Source organism: Thalassophryne amazonica, chromosome 10, assembly GCF_902500255.1.
Source record: "Thalassophryne amazonica chromosome 10, fThaAma1.1, whole genome shotgun sequence".
In the NCBI taxonomy this organism is placed as follows: domain Eukaryota; kingdom Metazoa; phylum Chordata; class Actinopteri; order Batrachoidiformes; family Batrachoididae; genus Thalassophryne; species Thalassophryne amazonica.
The window spans coordinates 99220104-99243465 of record NC_047112.1 but is presented as its reverse complement, the minus strand read 5'-3'; the positions used below and the strand labels follow the sequence as shown (position 1 = coordinate 99243465).

Below are 23362 nucleotides of genomic sequence, written 5' to 3'. Positions count from 1 at the left end.
ATCATTAACACCTAAACAGATAAAAACAAGGTTACAATGGGCTAAGGAAAAGCAATCGTGGACTGTGGATGACTGGATGAAAGTCATATTCAGTGATGAATCTCGAATCTGCATTGGGCAAGGTGATGATGCTGGAACTTTTGTTTGGTGCAGTTCCAATGAGATTTATAAAGATGACTGCCTGAAGAGAACATGTAAATTTCCACAGTCATTGATGATATGGACACTTTTCTTATCCCATCAATTGAAAGAATGTTTGGGGATGATGAAATCATTTTTCAAGATGATAATGCATCTTGCCATAGAGCAAAAACTGTGAAAACATTCCTTGCAAAAAGACACATAGGGTCAATGTCATGGCCTGCAAATAGTCCATATAGTCATGTCCAGCTCTCCACAATTTCACTTATACTTACTGGACTGGTAAGCATTGAAAGCCGAGATAGACGTCCAAACTTGTCCTCTAACACGCCGAAATGGAGGTGTTCCTTTGTCTCGCTTCCAAAGCGAATCGGTCGTGACGCGCGAAGGCTTTCCATGACAAAATCTCTTGTTAAAAGTGAAATCTGCCGGAAAATGGCTGATGTCCAGCTCTTGTGATAACCAGAGAAAGAGCACACGACGGTCTCGTATCCACAGAGCCGTTTAGAAATGGTCCGGTGGCTTGTGCCGCGTCGTCGCAGCTCAGAGCGTGGCGCGCCGAGCGTCCTTAAAGGGGTCCTTAAAGCTGTACCAACAGACCTTATTCTCTGTGAAGCCCGTAAAATTTTCACCGAAAGCCAGATAAATTTTTCGAATGGTTTCCAGGTGCCTGTCTCTAACAGCTTCTGAAAAAATTCTGATGGAAAAAGTCCTTTTCATTCCGCCATTTCCAGACAATGAAAATCCGACGAGGGGGCGGGACCACTCCTTCCCAAGGCGTGCTCACAGGCAAATGACGTCACCGACAGGCGTGGAAAAACTCACGCATGCGCACGAGGGTTCAAGCATGTCTGACATAAAAACATATGAATGAAATCCATATAGTTTTTGAAAAAAATAAAAAGGACCGTTACTTTATTGACAGACCTCGTATATCATATCTGGGTGATTCTTAGACTACGGGCACTTATGTCCTTTGATCATATTGTATGAAAAACAGAAAAAAGGGGAAATTTCACACTTTTATAGTTATCTTTACAATGAAAGTGTGTTAAGAAATTTGTTCTAGTAGTCTATGATGACTTTTTCACCTTTTTTCAGCATCATTATATACAAATATTGCCGTTTTGTGCTTGTCCCACACCCAGACTTTTGATCTTCAATGATAAAAATGAATGGTAAAGAAACATTTTTTCTAATGTTTTAAAATATCTCAATAAAATATCAGTAAAATAATCAAAACATAATTGGGGTATTCAATGTCATACAACTGTTGTGATTTTTTTTAAACAAAATGTAGTTGTCCCACACTATTGCCGTAATTTTCACCACAACACTGTAATGTCCCTAAAGTTTGTATGAAAGATTGTTTGGGTAGTTTCTATGGAGATAAACTGACATCAGAGCACATGTATATAGCGCCAAATCACAACAAACAGTTGCCCCAAGGCGCTTTATATTGTAAGGCAATGGTGTGGTGGAAATTACATTTACAAGGCCAATAGTGCCCGTAGTTAAAGAATCACCCATCTACAGATGGTACAGAATACTGATGCTAGAGTTTTGATGAAAACCAGGTTGATTACATCACACCCATTCTAGCTTCCTTTCACTCAGGGGTGGGCAACCTGTTCCAGAAAGAGCCAAGAGGGTGCAGGTTTTCTTTGCAGCCACTGACTCCACCAGGTGATTTGGAGTCAGTGGCTGCAAAGAAAACCTGCACCCTCTTGGCTCTTTCTGGAACAGGTTGCCCACCCCTGCTTTCACTGGTGGGCTCCCTGTGACTGTAAGGTCAGATTTCAAGGTTTTGTCATGTACTGGTCATACAAGCAAACTATCTTGCTGAACTTGTTAAGCCTCAGTGCTCGGTGTCTCCAGGGTTTAAAAGAAGTAAACATCCTGCCATGCTCTTACCTTGTAAAGTCAGTTGTGAAAGTGATAACTTTAACAGGCAATCTACAATATGAATTTGTGTTGCATCTTAGATCATGTTAACATATCGAATATCTTAAAAAAGCAACATTTTTATTATTTTGATTGGTTGTAATGAAGCAAGAACATGTAAAATCCCTGCATGTTGACTACTTTTAAAGAAACATTTTTTTAAATCTGGTAAAATGTGACTACAATTCCTAAAGTTTCAACAAATAAACATCCATTTGCCAAATTGTGCAGTCAAACTTTAATTTATTTAAAAACAAAATTATACCAGCACAGTAAAGTGCAAATTACAGTTGAGACATGTTGTATAGGACAAGTGGTGAGATCGTTTGCCAGTGGTGGGCAGCTGTGTGCCCTGGAGAGCCACTCTGAGGAGGCCAGCAAATTTCTTGAGGTGATCAGCTGGAAGGAAAACCCGCCACCTTCTTGGCACCACATGGCACATAGTTGCCAACCAATGATGTAAAGACTTCCCATTAAGAATACCACAAACATATGTACAGAAAAATATCAAGTTTATAAATTACAAGAAATACAGGAGTTACACTGGAATGATACACACCAGTTCCATATTTCCCAGAAGAATTTTATCAGCAAACAGATCTTGGCTCCATTGTAAATTAAGTCACAAAACCATTTTATTGTTAAAACGGAGCTCAGATTTAGTCTTTACCAATTCTGAATCGTTCCTCTTTGATAAATGTGTGGCATACGCTTTACTCAGGATGGTTTCCCCTGTTAGTGTAACATATCGTTTCCTTTAGAGGTTTAGCGTCAGTGCCTCCAACAAGGAGATTATGTTTTCAGTACTTTGTCAGCAGATTCCAGTAAACCCAGCAGGCTGTTTCATACAACACGGTGGATGGGTGGAGTGTGAATCAAGCAAAATTCCGTTCAGTACTGGAGCAGATATGAAGGGGCAAATTCAGGAATTCACCCCACTCCACTCCACTTCCTTAGGTTGCCGAGTAGGGAACTCAGTGGACCAGGAGTTGGACTATTGGTTGTCCAACTTCTATCACATTGAGCTCCTCCCTGCTGTAGACCTGGGTTTGATTCTCAGTCATGCTACCTATTTTTGTCCTTAAACAAGACACTTCATCTGCATGGTCCCAGTCCACCAAACTGTTAATGGGTACTCCCTTTGGCTTGGGGAAGTAACCTGAGATGAACTGGCTCCACTCCAGCGGGAGTTGTAAACTTATGCTTCAAGCTACAGTATCTAAGGATACGCATCAGCACTGATGAGCCCCAGGGCCCACGTAGGACTTACTCTTCAATTTAAGACTAGGCTTTTTTTGTGTGTGTGTGTGTGTGTCTGTGTGTGGGGGGGGGGGGGGGGGGGGGCATACATTTTCTTTAATTTCTCAAGGAACATTACATGGATCTTTATGGAGAGAAAGAAAATAAAGAAGACTCACCCATTTATATGGATGCATATGAACATGTAGCATTTAGCACAGATTTGAATGAAAGTTCAGATCCAGTAGAACAAATTTTTTGTGGGTGGGTGGGAGGCTGATCTTATGTCAATCATGATAAGGTAACAAATGGCTGAAAACACGTACTATAGTGAAGTGGACTATTGACCCTGATGGATGTCTGTACTCTGAAGGCCCTTCTAGTTTCAGATTAGAATAAGATGAGAAGGAAAAAACTGTGATATGTTGCCACCCTTCATACAAATATCACACCGCACAGGCATGAGGCCAAAGCCCAAAGCTCCAAGCAAACTGGAGGACAAATCAGCAAAGCTACTTCCTGCTGACAAATACAAGAGACACGACAGATCATCTTGAAAACACTGACCTCACAAACTGCCATTTGTTTCTTTTAAGGCAGTGCCTAATAGTGTAGATGAACAAAATGTGGCACCAATTGACGTTATGCTAATATAACCGGAGGGCTGCACAGTTTTCTGACAGACAGTGCCTTACAACACTTTTATCCACAAGACAAAAATAATTCAAATAATGACTGTGATGGAAAAATACTGAGATGTTTGTGCGCTCACTAATCACAATCACCAAATCTCTTTTTGAAGTACTTTAAAGTCCAAAGTGGCTTTTTGAAAGCAACATACATCAGACTGCTATGATATGAAGTTAATCCAGTATGCACAATGATAAATTAGTTCCAAGAAACTTGGTTAAAGGCATAGTTGCTGTTTAGAAAAAGGGAAAAAATGGTTCATTTCCACTGCATGTTCTGAACAACATTCAAAACAACTCTGCTGATGTAGGCCAGCTGACAGACTATGTACAATAGATGTTTATAATACACACCCTCAATTTCTAATTAAGGCTGTCTGCTGGGAAAAAGTTATTAAAAACAACCTGTAGCTGTAGGAAACCTCCGTGTGACAGCTCAGCTTTTTGGAGATGTGCACGAAACACCCGGGTTGGCAGTATGTGACCCGATTACTGTGGACAAAAAGAATTACCACTGAACAAGGGTCAGGTTTCTACAGCATGTCTACAAGCCACACATGTCCAGAATGAAAAGCAAGTTAATAAGACGTACATGAAATGCAGTCGCGCTCATGACAAAAAGTGGTTTAGACTTTGGATGCAATTTCAAAAAGAGAAGCACTGAATCCAGGTCTGTTATTTCTGAATAGATTCAGTAAAAGAGGTGCGATGTGGTTCCACAGGTACCGGCTGGTTTTAGATTTTTTTTTTTTTTATATATATATATTATACCACATAAGGAGGTTATGTTAAGGCTGCTGAGTAACTGTGCTGTCATGAGATCTGGAGTTTGATAACTATTAATGATAATAATAATAATTAAAAAAAACAACTTAGAATCATTGTTAACTTTGTGTAAGAGAATGCCTGAATGACTGCAGAGCACTTAAGCATTTTAACACACAATCTGCCCCACAGGTCTGGACTCGGTGCAGCGACCCGTGTCCCAGGCTTCAGTCAACACTGCAGTAATCTGTCCAGTAGGGGGGGGATGTTGAGGGAGCAGGACAGGGTACTCCACTCTTCTGTTGCCCGGCCTTGAGCGCGTCTCCCTCTATGAGCTCTCCAGAGCGTCCAGAACTCTCATAATCTGCTGCTTGATGACTTTGGTGGCATCACCCGCATTGGGTATCAAATATCTGACAAGATAGAAACAAAAGCTTGAGTGCACAGAAAAGATGTTTTGTTTGTGCAGCTGAAGTCACGATCACTTGTTGGTGTTCTGAAGTCATAAATGTGCTGTTTGGGGTTTTGTGCATCTTCTGACAAGAGCATTTGCACAGATTATTTTACAGTGTTGGGAAATTATTTTGTGACATCAAAACAGCAATGTGTAGCCCTTCATGAAGAAGAAAAAAGAAACTCAATGTCAGCAGCTGAAGTTTTCTCCACTTCACTGGCAGCAGCACTTTTAGTACACGTGTGTTCCCATTCAATACATGAAATATGAGATTTAACTTTTGTATTGCTCTTGAATTATTTGACAAAAATCAAATAAAAAAGAAAACATACATTAAGCGATAATTCAAGTACAAAGGGTTACATATTTAGTTTGAAATTTGAAATAAAACCAAAGAAAACAAAAACTGTGCACGCAGTCTAAAGCTTTGAACTGGTTAAAGAAACTAAAAGGAAAACTTTATGTTCATAATGTTCTGGAACAGAAATGGTAGTTTGAAATGATGGTAACCAGTTAACAAGATTTTGTCAGTGCAGTGGCCAAGTGGTCAGTGCAACTACTTTGAAAACAGAAGGTTCCCAGTTCAAGACCACCCATGCCCATTCTCCATGTAATGTGGAGTTATCTCAGTAAGGGCATCCGGTGTAAAATGTGTGTCAAATCAACATACAGTAGTGTTCAGAATAATAGTAGTGCTATGTGACTAAAAAGATTAATCCAGGTTTTGAGTATATTTCTGATTGTTACATGGGAAACAAGGTACCAGTAGATTCAGTAGATTCTCACAAATCCAACAAGACCAAGCATTCATGATATGCACACTCTTAAGGCTATGAAATTGGGCTGTTAGTAAAAAAAAGTAGAAAAGGGGTTGTTCACAATAATAGTAGCATCTGCTGTTGACGCTACAAACTCAAAACTATTATGTTCAAACTGCTTTTTTAGCAATCCTGTGAATCACTAAACTAGTATTTAGTTGTATAACCACAGTTTTTCATGATTTCTTCACATCTGCGAGGCATTAATTTTGTTGGTTTGGAACCAAGATTTTGCTTGTTTACTAGTGTGCTTGGGGTCATTGTCTTGTTGAAACACCCATTTCAAGGGCATGTCCTCTTCAGCATAAGACAACATGACCTCTTCAAGTATTTTGACATATCCAAACTGATCCATGATACCTGGTATGCGATATATAGGCCCAACACCATAGTAGGAGAAACATGCTCATATCATGATGCGTGCACCATCATGCTTCACTGTCTTCACTGTGAACTGTGGCTTGAATTCAGAGTTTGGGGGTCGTCTCACAAACTGTCTGCGGCCCTTGAACCCAAAAAGAACAATTTTACTCTCATCAGTCGACAAAATATTCCTCCATTTCTCTTTAGGCCAGTTGATGTGTTCTTTGGCAAATTGTAACCTCTTCTGCACATCTTTTATTTAACAGAGGGACTTTGCGGGGGATTCTTGCAAATAAATTAGCTTCACACAGGCGTCTTCTAACTGTCACAGCACTTACAGGTAACTCCAGACTGTCTTTGATCATCCTGGAGCTGATCAATGGGTGAGCCTTTGCCATTCTGGTTATTCTTCTATCCATTTTGATGGTTGTTTTCCATTTTCTTCCATGCATCTCTGTTTTTTTTGTCCATTTTAAAGCATTGGAGATCATTGTAGATGAACAGCCTATAATTTTTTTGCACCTGCGTATAAGTTTTCCCCTCTCCAATCAACTTTTTAATCAAACTACACTGTTCTTCTGAACAATGTCTTGAACGTCCCATTTTCCTCAGGCTTTCAAAGAGAAAAGCATGTTCAACAGGTGCTGGCTTCATCCTTAAATAGGGGACACCTGATTCACACCTGTTTGTTCCACAAAATTGACGAACTCACTGACTGAATGCCACACTACTATTATTGTGAACACCCCCCTTTCTACTTTTTTTTTTTACTAATAGCCCAATTTCATAGCCTTAAGAGTGTGCATATCATGAATACTTGGTCTTGTTGGATTTGTGAGAATCTACTGAATCTACTGGTACCTTGTTTCCCATGTAACAATAAGAAATATACTCAAAATCTGGATTAATCTTTTTAGTCACATAGCACTACTATTATTCTGAACACTACTGTACATGTTATGTCAGATTTGCTGCGGTGACCCTGAGCAAAACGGGAGAAGCCGATATAACTCAGTTCATTTACTTTCTACCAGGTTGCAATGGCAGTTGACCGAGCAGCTCAGTCAACACTTTCCTATCCAAAAGTAAGTTCTTCCCTAAGGAAGTATATTACAACTGACAATATTTTCTGTTTGAAATAACTCTGAGGCTGCACCATACCTGAGGTTCTTTTCACAGATGCACGTGAGAGCAGACACCAAATAATGCAGACATTTGAGCTCAATCTTGCAAATTAATATCTTTAAACATACTCCATTCTGCGTTGCTGCATTTATATACATGAGCACAGTGTACAGCCTGTTTGAAATCTTGTGTATGTGTCAAGCAAAAAATGGCTGCAGAACACAACATAAGCTTCATACACAGTGTTTCCAGGGATTAAAGCAAAAAAATCTCCTGACTGAATTTTTTTTCACAGCCAAATCATAAGCTGTTTATAGAAACACTTTTGCGATCGTGTTCTAGGACTTAAGATAAAACAAGGTGGAGCCATCTAAGAAAACAGCAAATTGTCCTCCTGTTGAACATGATTATATTTCACTCACTAACCTGCTGTTCTTTTCTAATGCAGCATCATATTATAGAAAGACTTTGACCTACATATTAGATGGCAATGTTCTATGCACTTTGACCCATCTACTGGGTAGCAGTGTGAATGGCGCCTGGTTATATCACATGGGTGTAGAATTGAATCAAAACTTAAACAGAATTTGCAGGTGCCTTTTTTTTTTTTTTTTTTTTACAAATGAGAAAAAAAATTACATATTTTACAAATATACATTTATTTGTAAAAACCATTATGTGTTACCATAATATGTGTTACCATTGTGTATTACGTGTTACAGTCACTTGTGTGTTGGTTTTTAAATCAACCAATCAGTAATGAGGTGAGGCTCATTTTACCCATAATGCCTTTTGGCATCTGTGTGTGTTAATGTTCAAAACATTCAGAATTAGTGCATTATTTTAAAATTAAAAGATGTGTGTTATATTTTCATTTTGTAAAAATGTTAGAGTTGACATTAATGTAGTTATTCTATCCGGATTAATGTGATTTATAAATCAAAATCATAAATCAAACCTTTCCTTTTCAGGATGTCTGCTTCACGTCTGAAACACTGTTTGCTGTTATTCTATTGTAGTTATTCTATCCGGATTAATGTGATTTATAAATCAAAATCATAAATCAAACCTTTCCTTTTCAGGATGTCTGCTTCACGTCTGAAACACTGTTTGCTGTGAATGAAAATGACTCTTTCTTACAGCAGTAGGCAGGGTGCACAAAGACAGAAGCGCTGACTTGTTTGTTGTTGGGTTTGTGATCATCTTTGAGTCAATCAGAAGTGTTGGCGGTGCTTAAACTCAAAGCTGGCTTGTTGAGCGTGTACCAGAGACAATACTGAAAGTTAGCGGTTAGCGATTAGCTGCAGCTTCAGCTAAATTTTGTAGTTTATCGGCTTAGTGTTATAAAAGATAACATTTCAGTTAGCTGATTAGCAGAAGCTAACCTTTTGGTTAGCTGTGCCCACCACTGGCCAGCACTTTTTTTTTTTTTTTTTTTTAAATCAAAGACTGATTTATGAAGAACATTCATGCCAAATCTGATGCTTGTATCACCAAGTGAACAATTCTGGCCAAAAATCATCTGCTCCACTACTGGTTTGCAGTCTCTGAGCAGGAACAATCAAAAATTTGTGTATTTATGTGGAAAGCGCAGCCTGATTGAGAGATAAGAAGGATTTAATCAACGCATTTACATCAGCTGTCCTCAGGAAGACATTTTAGGCATATTTTGGGAAAAGAGGAGAAAAAAGGCCAAAAATGTTGATGTTTGTTACGTGTCATGGGTGGTTTTAGTTTAACCACGAGGACACTCACAGAGACACTCAGAGCAGACTTTGAAACAAAAGAAAAAAGTTTGCTCAATGTGCAAAAAGAGACACTTAGACTTAAACACCCCGCCCCGCCCCCTCCTCCTGCAGACAGGACATGACTCAAAACAGAGACATTATTCTAAGAATCAAATTTTGAACATGGTAAATTTTATATATCGCATCCAGCCTCGATTCTGAACCGAAAACCAGAAAAGTTAAAATTCAAATTCTGCTTGGAATAAACAAATTGGGGAGGGGGGCAGAAGAAACTGGTCTGAAGCCCTGCTGCAAACACAGACCTCTCAACTGCAGATATTTCCACTCCAGCTGTGTTGTTGGTGCCAAACTTGAATGTGATGAGTTCTGGGTGCTTCTTTTTTGATGTGATCTTCACCACAGAGTTCAGTGCTTGTCTGGACTGAATGTAGGCGAAGCCTTTTCGTAAGGCGATCTCCCGCAAGCAGTACATGTGAGTGTCTGTGATCAGCAAATGACTGCAAAAACAACAGACAGGGTGTTAAGACTCCTGGATGCACAAATTCACTTTCCATGTTTTCAAATAACAGAAAAGGGCACATTTGCTATAAAACAAGTTTTAATAATTTACGTATAAGACTCCAGTGTCCGGAGTGACTGTGTTCATGGTACCCCCCACCCCCCCCCCAAAAAAAACCCATTCACCCTCACACGAGTATCGGTAAAGGCACCATGACTATTAAATTGTGGCAGGTCCTGGGGTTAGTCTTGGTGAGTTCCTGATGGTACAAAATGCCACCACAACTGTTTTAAACTGTCTTGGAACTTTTCAAATCATCTTGCTGCCGTCCTGCAGCCTCACTATCTTGAAAGAAGCCCTGAGCATTCTTGAATGTTCATGTTAAATAGTGCGCCATATTATGACAGTCTTGATCCAGGGTGTATGGGATCACAAAAATCATGGTTCAGTTCTGATCATGTTTTTTTTTTTTTTTTGTCAAGGATCAGACTACTATCCAAAGAGCAAAAATATCACAGTGCTTTCCATTTTCAAAAGAAATTTAAGAACTAGTAACTTTTGCCCATGTTAAGCAACAACACCCCCCCCACCCGCTCACAAATGTGCAACTGTGTGTCGTCACACGATTATTATCCTAAAAACAAGTCAGTGTGACGATACGTAAATCTCTACTTCACACTATATGTAAATTTGTAATTTGCAATAAATTTGCAAATTTGCAGATTAATTGCACTATATGTAATTAATCTGCGGTTCATATGCACGCTGACCTGGAGGGGCAGTCTGTACAGATCACAAAGTGAGCACACTATAGATGAACTAGATCACACACTTCCTATTAGGGCTGCAACAAATGATTATTTGGATCATCGATGAATCTGATGGGGTTTCGACACGATTAATTGATTAATCAGATTAGCGGGGAATTTTTTAAAAATGTGCCAGGGAAACAATTTTTCTCTCCTTCCATCACTTTACTTAACAACAGAACATTAATTGAAAACTTAAAATACTTGAAAATCAACAAATTGTCAAATGTCCCTCGGCTGTTGAAATATAAAATAATAAAGAATAAAACAGTTTATAATAAAGAACAAAAATAATTATTTCAAATGGCACTGCTTTATCAAAGTGTTGAGTTGCCATAAAACAAAATTGAAACATGTTATAAAATATATAGTGAAAAAATAGGTATTTTTATTGGTGCAAATGAGCAATTAGCATAACCAGTTAACCATAAAACCTAAATCAAAAACTGTAAACCTGACTCATTATATGTGCAACATTCTCTGTATAACTTGTAAACTGTGGTCATTTCACAGTGACACATGTGACTCATGTCTCTTTCTCTAAAATTGTATTGTAGCATTATTAGTTATTATTACTATTATTATTGTTGCTATTATTATAAATAAAATAAATAAATAAATTATAATTTGTAATACATTTGACTCTTTTACGACAACAAACACTGAGCCATTAATTATTATACAGAAAACAAATGCACAAACATGCTGAAATGCCAGCAGCTTAATTCTAACTTTAGCAATGAAAACGCCATAGACATGCTAACACGTTAGCATCGGCGCTAGCATAAAATACATCTATCAACTGTTTCAGAAGACCATAACAGGTCAGTTTAACATAAAAAAGGTAAATATTCCTCACAGACATATGCTCTTTAGGGTTTTACTGGGGAAAAATTAAGATAAAGTGAAATAACACAAATGAAACCAATGAAGCAGCGGCTCGAAGCACTCCATTGGTTCAAGATTCAAAGCAAAGCTAGGTTGATTATATGGAAGAAACGACACATTTGCGGTAAAACAAAGTTATTTAGCAACTAATCGATGACTAAATTAGTTGACAACTATTTTAATAATCGATTTTAATCGATTAACTCAATTAGTTGTTTCAGCTCTACTTCCTATCCTGATTCCTGAGTACAAATGTGCCTGCAAAAAGACCACCATCACATGTTCAGATAAGGCAAAGCACAAGGCAAAGTACTAGATGTGTGAACATAGTGCATACAATTTAAATGCAGAATGAACAGTGCGAGTGTAAACTGTGACAATAAAAGACAATTAAATTCATCATCCTGCACTGTCAAATCACAAAAAAATAATCACTTTGACAGAGGCACAGTATGCACAGTTAGTCAGTATTAGAACACCACCACACACACACATATTTGGTACTGAAAGTCAGTCCAACCAGAAATCTTCAATTTCAGGACTTCAATTAATTCAACAAAAGCCTTCAATCAATATATATGCACAAAAGGTGGCTATATCACTGTATATCATATTCCCCATCATCTTAAGGTTATTGTGTAGTCTTATAGAAAACTTGAGAGTTGGTAGGGCATGGTCAAGATTCACCACGACAACTTGACGTAGTGTATTTATGGACGGTCATGATCAAAATCAGCCTTTACCAGCATGTCCACCAAGAGGTTTCAAAAGCACCACAGCGACTGTAGCTACTGAGAATGTCTGTGGTGCCACAAATGAAAGAGAGTTACTCGTATAATATAACCCTCCATCTGGTCGCACATCAGACAAGAGCGCTCCGAGAGCATTATATCCCCCCCCCCCGGCAAATACTGCTTTGGTACAAGTGCTTGCTACATTCTGATAACATTTGTTTTGTCAACACACATCAACTATTTGCACTTCTAAAAAAAAACTGTAAAATGAGCTCATTTTAATGAAGAGTTTCATAAATCAAGAGAAACATTTCTTGGTAATAAATCATAGGAGAGAATAATGAATATATTACTTTTCAAAGTTAACATGTTGATTCAGAATCTGCACTGAAAAATATAAATGAAAAGGAATTTTCTATGATGTACCTCTAGTCTAATGATATGCTAATATGTGTATTATCAACTTATAACAAGGACTTGTACCAAGTTTCACAAAATTCCTCCTAAAAATGTGAGAGGAATTGATTTCAGAATGCTTATACACTTTTCGGGAGGGATAGACAGACAGAAAGAATCCCACTTCGGTACGTCGGCCAGCGGGAGATAAAAACTGCAACTTTGTAGTTGCTAGAATATTTTACAGTGCCAGATTAAAACCTGTTTTTTTTTTTTTTTTTGTCGTAGCTAGATTCACTCTGTTTTCCCACTCACCTGGGAAACATGTGACCTGTCTCTTTCACCTCATTGCAGGGAATGTGATGCTTTACATCTGGTTTGTTAATCCAGGTCTGAATGTTGACTATCTCCTTTCTGTCATCATCTGACATGGATGAACTGTCAATCTCATCTGGGAAGAAATTAAATGGCAATAAAACACAATCATTACAGTATCAGGTCAGTCAATTTAAAGGGTTTGGGTGTGTGTGTGTGTTTCATGTGTTGGTTTACCTGTGTCATATTCCTCTTCATCAGCAATACTGAACACAGGTTTCACACCTCTGTAGGGTTTACCGACACGATCACTGCTGCTCACGTGCCTGAAAGCAGAGTGGCAAGGCAGAGGTTCACATTTAACCTGATACATCCATGCACGTGTTAAACAAACGGCACAAAGACCCCCAGGCTGCGCTAAGCTTCTTGCAGGTAAAAGCTGTAAGCTTTGCTATTAAACATCAAGAAACATGTGCAATGAGCAGGTTTACTTGGGTATTAAAAGAGTTACAGAGTAGATGCTCTAAGTGGTAATAGCAGCATATGTTGGAGTTGTGCTTCTTCACAGTGGAGTAAGATATTCAGCACAGCCCTCACTACCTTTAAAAACAAAGTCAAAACAGTCTACTAAGTGCATGTCCATGCACACAGTGACCTTACAATGCCTCAACCATTCAGAGTAGGAACCTTCATGAGTTGTGGAAGCAAAAAAGACCAAACACTTTGCTCAAAAGCCATAGAAGCTTGAATGGGGAAGTGAAGAACAGTGCTGACTGTTAGTAAAAGCATGAAGACAGATCCTGAAACATTTTGACACAGTTTACCGGTATGGGCATGTGCAGAGTTAATGTATGAGTGAGCGGTGTAGGAATAGATGCTGATGCACGTAGCATGCGTTAATGTGACACTACGTTTCATACAGTCCCAGGGACTGGTGCTGGTCTACAGCCAGTGGACATGCTGGTGGTTTTAAGTTAGGGAAAGCTTACCGATCTGGAATCACCTTCTCTGGCCAGGGCAGATTGAAAGATATTCTAGCATGGAACGAGGCACAAAGCATTTTTTCATTAAAATACAAATAAATTTTGCAAAGCTGTTATGAGAATTTAGAGCTGTAATGATGAATCAATAATTAAACACCTATAAAATTAATCGGCAACCCGGAGCCCTTTGTTTTGATGTCAATTATCTCATTTCAGCTTTTTCAATTTTTTTTGTTTTTTGGTTTCTTTCTGACCGTAACCAGAATGTCTTTGGACTATGGACAGAATAAAACATTTGAGGACATGAACTTGGGCTTTTGGAAGCACTAATTTGTAGTTTCTTCATTTTCTTTTATGGGCCAAAAAACAAATGGATTAATCAATTATCAACAGATGAATAGATAATGAAAGTAATTCTTGTTTGCAGTGCTGAGTTTGTTAGACAGATTGATCGAATTTTCCTCATGTGATATTCAGTATTTAGGCCAGGGGTGGCCAAGTTCGGTCCTCGAGAGCCACCTTCCTGACACTCTTAGTTGTCTCCCTGCTCCAACACACCTGAATCCAATGAAAGACTCGTTAGCAGACTTTTAATGAGCCTTTCATTGGATTCAGGTGTGTTGGAGCAGGGAGACAACTAAGAGTGTCAGGAAGGTGGCTCTCGAGGACCGAACTTGGCCACCCCTGATTTAGGCCATTAAATCCATTCTAACAGCTACAATATTATTGTAACCATGCTGGTAAACATACAGGGTTCATACTGTGAAACACAGCTAAACTGTTTTGTTTTGCTGTAAACAAAGAATCAATAACCTGGCTTCATCTCAGTCACATAAATATTTATTACAACCCCTGGTAAAAATTATGGAATCACCGGCCTCGGAGGATGTTCATTCAGTTTTTTAATTTTGTAGAAAAAAAGCAGATCACAGACATGACACAAAACTAAAGTCATTTCAAATGGCAACTTTCTGGCTTTAAGAAACACTATAAGAAATCAGGAAAAAAAAAATTGTGGCAGTCAGTAACGGTTACTTTTTTAGACCAAGCAGAGGGAAAAAAATATGGATTCACTCAATTCTGAGGAAAAATTTATGGAATCATGAAAAACAAAAGAACACTCCAACACATCACTAGTATTTTGTTGCACCACCTCTGGCTTTTATAACAGCTTGCAGTCTCTGAGGCATGGACTTAATGAGTGACAAACAGTACTCTTCATCAATCTGGCTCCAACTTTCTCTGATTGCTGTTGCCAGATCAGCTTTGCAGGTTGGAGCCTTGTCATGGACCATTTTCTTCAACTTCCACCAAAGATTTTCAATTGGATTAAGATCCGGACTATTTGCAGGCCATGACATTGACCCTATGTGTCTTTTTGCAAGGAATGTTTTCACAGTTTTTGCTCTATGGCAAGATGCATTATCATCTTGAAAAATGATTTCATCATCCCCAAACATCCTTTCAATTGATGGGATAAGAAAAGTGTCCAAAATATCAACGTAAACTTGTGCATTTATTGATGATGTAATGACAGCCATCTCCCCAGTGCCTTTACCTGACATGCAGCCCCATATCATCAATGACTGTGGACTTCAGGCAGTCATCTGTATAAATCTCATTGGAACGGCACCAAACAAAAGTTCCAGCATCATCACCTTGCCCAATGCAGATTCGAGATTCATCACTGAATATGACTTTCATCCAGTCATCCACAGTCCACGATTGCTTTTCCTTAGCCCATTGTAACCTTGTTTTTTTCTGTTTAGGTGTTAATGATGGCTTTCGTTTAGCTTTTCTGTATGTAAATCCCATTTCCTTTAGGCAGTTTCTTACAGTTCGGTCACAGACGTTGACTCAAGTTTCCTCCCATTCGTTCCTCATTTGTTTTGTTGTGCATTTTCGATTTTTGAGACATATTGCTTTAAGTTTTCTATCTTGATGCTTTGATGTCTTCCTTGGTCTACCAGTAGGTTTGCCTTTAACAACCTTCCCATGTTGTTTGTATTTGGTCCAGAGTTTAGACACAGCTGACTGTGAACAACCAACATCTTTTGCAACATTGCGTGATGATTTACCCTCTTTTAAGAGTTTGATAATCCTCTCCTTTGTTTCAATTGACATCTCTCGTGTTGGAGCCATGATTCATGTCAGTCCACTTGGTGCAACAGCTCTCCAAGCTGTGATCACTCCTTTTTAGATGCAGAATAACACGCAGATCTGATTTGAGGCAGGTGTTAGTTTTGGGGATGAAAATTTACAGGGTGATTCCATAATTTATTCCTCAGAATTGAGTGAGTCCATATTTTTTTCCCTCTGCTTGGTCTAAAAAAGTAATGTTACTGACTGCCACAATTTTTTTTTCTTGATTTCTTATAGTGTTTCTTAAAGCCAGAAAGTTGCCATTTGAAATGACTTTAGTTTTGTCTCATGTCTGTGATCTGCTTTTTTCTACAAAATTAAACAACTGAATGAACATCCTCCGAGGCCGGTGATCCCATAATTATTGCCAGGGGTTGTATTTACATATATTAAAATAGAAATGTAGCAAAACAAACAGACCTTCTGTTGTTTGAATCAGTTTTCTTCAGAAGGTATCGTGGCAGCAAACCCTTCCACAACATTATGAACACCATCAATAATTATGTGATCCACACTGATAATGATGGCGAAGTATCAGATTAGAACAGTGAATGACATTTCACACACGTTACATCACATGTACCACTTACTGTAGGTCAGCAGAGGAGGTAAGTGAACATAGTCAAGTTTGGGAGTGTGGGCTGGTGCCACATCTTGCTGTGTCCACCACTCCATGGAAGTGCCCTGGGTCCTGGATGGACACCAACCAGGCAGGCAACTAGTCCATCCCCACCTCCTGAAATTAACCATCTATTTTCTAGATCATATTATATGTTTAGATTATATGATTATTTCAAACAAGGGGAAAAAAAAAACAGCTGTGCTACAACAGAGCAGCTGAGCAAGGGGATGCACATCATTAAGCTGTGGACTGTCTCCACCATGCTGTTTTTACAGACTGCTTGGACATGCAGATGTATATTTTACATTGGAAAAAGTCAGAATACATTATTTTCAGGAGATAATTTGCCACAATCATGACAGAACTGGAGCTGAAGGCAGTGCTGCTGTCGGACATTAGTCTCTGGCTGCGATCTCATGCACGATGCATGCGTGGGGGCTTTTTCTCATTTTCTCCTCTTTTGTTTCTTGTTCTCTTCAGTGAAGGTGGTAGGTTATTTTTTATTTTACTTTAAAAGAGTTTGTGGGAATCTGAACCTTCATGTGTGTGCAGCACGCTGTTTTAACCTGCAAATCTGAGTTGTTTATTACCGCTGTGGATGTGAAACAACAGAAACGCATAGTCTCCCTGCTGCAGAACAATATTTTCATCCATTTGTTTTGTAGTTTAGTTTTAGTTACTTTCAGAACACTGAGGAGTTCATGGTAAAACAAACATCATGAAATCCAACCATAGATTGAATCCAGCCAGGAAAACAAAAATAACTCTGAACCAAATACCAGAGTAACTGGAGAACATGAATAAACCGAAGTAAACACAGCCAATGAATATAGATAATTTGTTTTATTCTAAGATATGGCATAAATATGTTCTCACAACTAATTGGAGTATACTAAAAAAAAATGCACCTAACACGAATATACATGCAACAAAAGAAAGACTAGCTAAACCAACAGTAATACTGGAGTTTGTATTGCTGAAATAGCACCAATTCAATACATCACACAGTAAAAGGAATAATGCAATAGAAAATTTCACACTCTAGGGGCGTTGGGTGAGCGATATTACAAGATTTTCACATCGCACTTCAATTTTCGATTGGGACCCCAGTCGATTTTAGAAGACGTTTGATCATTTTATTGCTATTTGATCACAGTAAATCACTAATTTATGGCATGAATCGCAAAAAAAGCTGTTGCTGATACTGACAAAATGCCAGCAAAAAGGTTCCATTTCCACTGGAATTTGTGGCATTATGGCAATGATAATACCATGAAGATTTTATATATATACATATGTATATATGTATATATATACACACACATACATATATATATATATATATATATATATATATATATATATATATATATATATATATATATATATATATATATATATACACACACATATATACACACACACACATACATATATATATATATATATATATATATATACACACTCAACAAAAATATAAACGCAACACTTTTGGCTTTGCTCCCATTTTGTATGAGATGAACTCAAAGATCTAAAACTTTTTCCACATACACAATATCACCATTTCCCTCAAATACTGTTCACAAACCAGTCTGAATCTGTGATAGTGAGCTCTTCTCCTTTGCTGAGATAATCCATCCCACCTCACAGGTGTGCCATATCAAGATGCTGATTAGACACCATGATTAGTGCACAGGTGTGCCTTAGACTGCCCACAATAAAAGGCCACTCTGAAAGGTGCAGTTTTATCACACAGCACAATGCCACAGATGTCGCAAGATCTGAAGGAGCGTGCAATTGGCATGCTGACAGCAGGAATGTCAACCAGAGTTGTTGCTCGTGTAGTGAATGTTCATTTCTCTACCATAAGCCGTCTCCAAAGGCGTTTCAGAGAATTTGGCAGTACATCCAACCAGCCTCACAACCGCAGACCACGTGTAACCACACCAGCCCAGGACCTCCACATCCAGCATGTTCACCTCCAAGATCATCTGAGACCAGCCACTCGGACAGCTGCTGAAACAATTGGTTTGCATAACCAAAGAATTTCTGCACAAACTGTCAGAAACCGTCTCAGGGAAGCTCATCTGCATGCTCGTCGTCCTCATCGGGGTCTCGACCTGACTCCAGTTCGTTGTCGTAACCGACATGAGTGGGCAAATGCTCACATTCGCTGGCATTTGGCACGTTGGAGAGGTGTTCTCTTCATGGATGAATCCCGGTTCACACTGTCCAGGGCAGATGGCAGACAGCGTGTGGCGTCGTGTGGGTGAGCGGTTTTCTGATGTCAATGTTGTGGATCGAGTTGCCCATGGTGGCGGTGGGGTTATGGTATGGGCAGGCGTCTGTTATGGACGAAGAACACAGGTGCATTTTATTGATGGCATTTTGAATGCACAGAGATACCGTGATGAGATCCTGAGGCCCATTGTTGTGCCATACATCCAAGAACATCACCTCATGTTGCAGCAGGATAATGCATGGCCCCATGTTGCAAGGATCTGTACACAATTCTTGGAAGCTGAAAATGTCCCAGTTCTTGCATGGCCGGCATACTCACCAGACATGTCACCCATTGAGCATGTTTGGGATGCTCTGGACCGGCGTATACGACAGCGTGTACCAGTTCCTGCCAATATCCAGCAACTTCACACAGCCATTGAAGAGGAGTGGACCAACATTCCACAGGCCACAATTGACAACCTGATCAACTCTATGCAAAGGAGATGTGTTGCACTGCATGAGGCAAATGGTGGTCACACCAGATACTGACTGGTATCCACCCCAATAAAACAAAACTGCACCTTTCAGAGTGGCCTTTTATTGTGGACAGTCTAAGGCACACCTGTGCACTAATCATGGTGTCTAATCAGCATCTTGATATGGCACACCTGTGAGGTGGGATGGATTATCTCAGCAAAGGAGAAGTGCTCACTATCACAGATTTAGACTGGTTTGTGAACAATATTTGAGGGAAATGGTGATATTGTGTATGTGGAAAAAGTTTTAGATCTTTGAGTTCATCTCATACAAAATGGGAGCAAAACCAAAAGTGCTGCGTTTATATTTTTGTTGAGTATATATATATATATATATATATATATATATATATATATATATATATATATATATATATATATCATTGTTCTGTTACAGATTTGCTATTATTTAATCACAGATGGCTAACAGACATATTGATTTAGGCATTTTTTTTATTTTTTATTACAGCTCACCTTCTCAGGGTTCCTCATGCTGTTTTTGGCAAATGCGCATGCATTGTTTGATCGCTCAACTAAGCAGCACTTTGATTCACTGTGAGATGACCCACAAAAAAGGTCCAATCAGGACTCTTGTCTCTTGTGACATACAGGGGACCATTTACCAAAACAAATGAAACACATGGTTCATCTACAAGCTGTAGTGAGTGGAGCTGGAGTTGGCCCCGAGATCAACTCCTACTGCCCCTCCCAAAATTTTACACCGGGTTTACATGGATCTCAAAAACATTTACTAGTGAGACCCAAAAAAAAAAACAAAAAAAAAAAAAACTGGCACCCCCCAGAGCTCAACAGCTGTCACTCATGGAGGTTGAAACTATCTAAATAGACAAAATTTTTATTTTGTACCAGGTTGTAAATGGGTTTATTTCTGCTCTAAATTTGGACATTTTAATATGGACTCTCATGGGAATGTGCTCCTTCAAGCAGCCAGTCAAAGAACTGCCACATTTTCTTCTTCTGGCAGGCCTTCAACTGAGGTCATCAAAGCTTCCAGCCTGGTTACAAGATGTTTTAAGTTACTGTCTCCACAAGGTGGCTGGGACGAATGAAGTAACTCACCCACCTAGTTACACTTTTGCGATCCAAGCCCTACACTGCCAAACAATACATGGGAATACGTGGTTCTGAGTATTAAATAGCTGCAACTGAAAATTGTCATTAACAATGACAAAAAGCCAGAAACAGCATGGAAGTGAGTCAAGTTAGTGTGTAAAATTGGAGATGATTGCTGCTGCTAAATAGTCACTACATTAAAGTAAAGAAATGCTAAAACACAGTAGATGAAGTTAAACACAACACATTTGCTTGAACACATTTTTCAGATCTCTCAGGGAAGTTCCTCACCTGTCCACAGGAGCAGAGGTGTTCTCAATGAAGCTGATCATCTTCTCCTTTACATTGACTGACTTGGACTTCAATGCAAATGTCATTTTGTTAACCAAAGACTTCACACCTTTGCCATCTCCAGGGCTGCTCAGGGACTCTCCCTACATCAACCCAAAAAGAAGATAATGTATTTCAGGTAGGGCTAAAAATCAAACACTTAGCTCACATGCTGACTGAGCAGTTCACTAACATCTCTACTTACATCGGCAGAACTGAGGCTGCCGTGAGATCCCGATGTGCTGACTATCCAGTGGATGTATGAGGAATCAAGGCCCTCTACATTCATGTCTACCAGATGCTGCTGGAGGGCTGATAGCACACATATCTTAGTAAGTTTTCAATTCTCACCATAATAAGGCTCTCAATATTCTCTTTTCACCTACTCACCCATAAAACCTCCTTTAGAAATGCTGACATATTCCTTGTTGTTCTGTTAAAAAGCAAAGACGTCACCACTGACTACTTCAAATACCTCTCTCTCTCTCCCGCTCTCTCTCTCTCTCTACAGTGTCATCCCCACATTTGCAATGAGTCTCACCTGTAGGAAATGAGCCAACACCATGTTCATATACATGTCCTCTTCCTCTCTACCACTACCCATGAAGCACAGGTGCTCCCCACTGGCAATGGATCCAGACTCTAGAGACTGTTTCTGTGCCTCCAAAAGGGACTTCACAGAGAGGGCAAACTCTGAGGGGTTTTGGAGCATCTACAAAAGAAGACAACAGAAGAAGAAGAGGAGAAACAAAACAAAACAAAACAAAACTTTACTTAAGTGTCCAAAAAATTTGCACAATACTGTATACAGAATCAGCATTATCAGAAGTCACCAGGTCAGAGTCCAGGTGAAAAGCAGTGGCCAGGTGTCCAGCATTGTACTGCTCTGCAGGCCGACAGTCCACAACAAAGAATCGGACTCCATCCTTAAAATACATACATACATTCAATTCACTTTTACAACATTTTCATAAATGGCTGACTTGCAGATGTTTAGCAATGTGCTTGTCATCAGAAATAGGATTAAAGCAAGCGGAGACCGATTCTCACCTGCTGCAGTTGGTTGGCCTGCAGGATTTCAGGGACAGACACAGGCAGACAAAGTGCCTGACTGAGGTCCATGTCATCTTCCTTCAGAGCCACAAGGCTGCTACCAAATAAATTCTGGTTCATCTAGCAGGAGAGTGACAGCAGTTATTTAGCATTACAGTTGTGAGAAATCTGTCATTTTATAGTTATTTGTCTTACTAAAACAAGTCATTTGTTCCAAACCATTGTTTAGGATTATAATCATGTCCATGATGGTCATTTTGCTGAAAACAATTATACTTAGATATATTTCTTATATTTTTATATGATACACATTGCAGGTGGCAGCAGGGGTGGTGGCCTCGTGGTTAGTGCACTTGCTTCCAGAGGGCAAGGTTCCCAGTCCAAGACCACCCTTGCCCGTTCTCCATGTCATGTGGAGTTGTGTCAGAAAAGGTAACCAGTGTAAAACTGTTGCCAAGTCAACATGCAGATCCACCTCAGATCTGCTGTGGTGGCTCAGAGTGAAAAAAAAGGAGAAGCTGAAGGGACGTACTAAACTGTACAGTTGATCATGGTAGGCCAACTCTTTTAGAGGCAACTCCTGAGATGAAGATTCAAAGGTCTGCACCAGATGGCCTTTCTTAACTATTGAGACTTTCGTCCTCTGCTTAAAAGCAAAAAAGGTGCTGGTTGTACAGGGAGGCCATTAAATACCACTAATGGTTCCCTAATTTAGTCAAGGACTATTCCAATATTTCAGGAGTATAATAAAAATGCTATAAATCTTTGATGCATTGAAAATCCCACAGTGAATAAAAAAATACACAACTTGTTAAAAATAATTTTATATACATTTAACATGAAATGTGTGGAGTTGGAGAAAACTAAGATTGAAATTTTCAACCAAGATATATGGAAACTTACATATAGTTTCAACAATGCTGTGCGGAGCAACTTTTATTAATTCTTTAATTCTTGGTCATTTTAAGTAGTCATTTGTCACAGCTTTGGGCCTAAGTCGTATTATGCATTTAAAAAAAAAAAAAAAAAAGGTGTTCACCTTTCTGAGAGACAGGGGGGTCTTGCTCTGGTAATATTGGGCAAGTGAGAACAAATCTTCAATGTCTTCAGATTCCAGGAGTGAAGGAGATGCTTCCAGCATTTCTGTGACAGATAAACCCTTGATTAAGTCCAGTGGTTAACATGTTACTGATGAGATCCACAAAGTAAATCAAACTTACTGATGATGTCCTCCTTGCTGTCCCCTTCTTGTGCGAGGATTGTCTCTCTGTGGGTATATCAAATGCGGACAAATTAAGATAAGATTTGAATTGTTTCCTGACATGGCTTCCACTGACAACTACACACTTGGCATTGACGAGGATGACTAGCAGAAGGAAGAAGATGAGAAAAGGATCAGCCTGCTGGAAGTAAGTATCCCACAAGGTTTGGGTAACTTCAGGAAGGCAGTGGCTGGCAAAGAGACTTCCCAA

At 39.1% G+C, this 23362-nt stretch overlaps 1 protein-coding gene across 2 annotated transcripts in view; it reads right to left on the bottom strand.

Moving 5' to 3' along the window:
- Window positions 1-2312: 2312 nt before the first annotated feature.
- tbc1d23 (TBC1 domain family, member 23) overlaps window positions 2313-23362 on the bottom strand; it is a 76833-nt gene continuing 55783 nt past the window's right edge. Inside the window, exons 6-19 of one of the 2 annotated variants that reach the window (XM_034180600.1) lie at window positions 23238-23362; window positions 23111-23157; window positions 22930-23033; window positions 21888-22010; window positions 21671-21763; window positions 21379-21549; window positions 21228-21270; window positions 21043-21149; window positions 20799-20941; window positions 13917-13961; window positions 13165-13253; window positions 12928-13063; window positions 9589-9783; window positions 2313-5191 (exon numbers count right to left, since the gene is read on the bottom strand). In XM_034180600.1, the coding sequence (XP_034036491.1) occupies window positions 5107-5191; window positions 9589-9783; window positions 12928-13063; window positions 13165-13253; window positions 13917-13961; window positions 20799-20941; window positions 21043-21149; window positions 21228-21270; window positions 21379-21549; window positions 21671-21763; window positions 21888-22010; window positions 22930-23033; window positions 23111-23157; window positions 23238-23362 (1506 nt within the window). In that variant the 3' untranslated portion in view covers window positions 2313-5106. The remainder of the gene's footprint in view (window positions 5192-9588; window positions 9784-12927; window positions 13064-13164; window positions 13254-13916; window positions 13962-20798; window positions 20942-21042; window positions 21150-21227; window positions 21271-21378; window positions 21550-21670; window positions 21764-21887; window positions 22011-22929; window positions 23034-23110; window positions 23158-23237) is intronic. The other variant, XM_034180601.1, reaches the window with a different exon arrangement.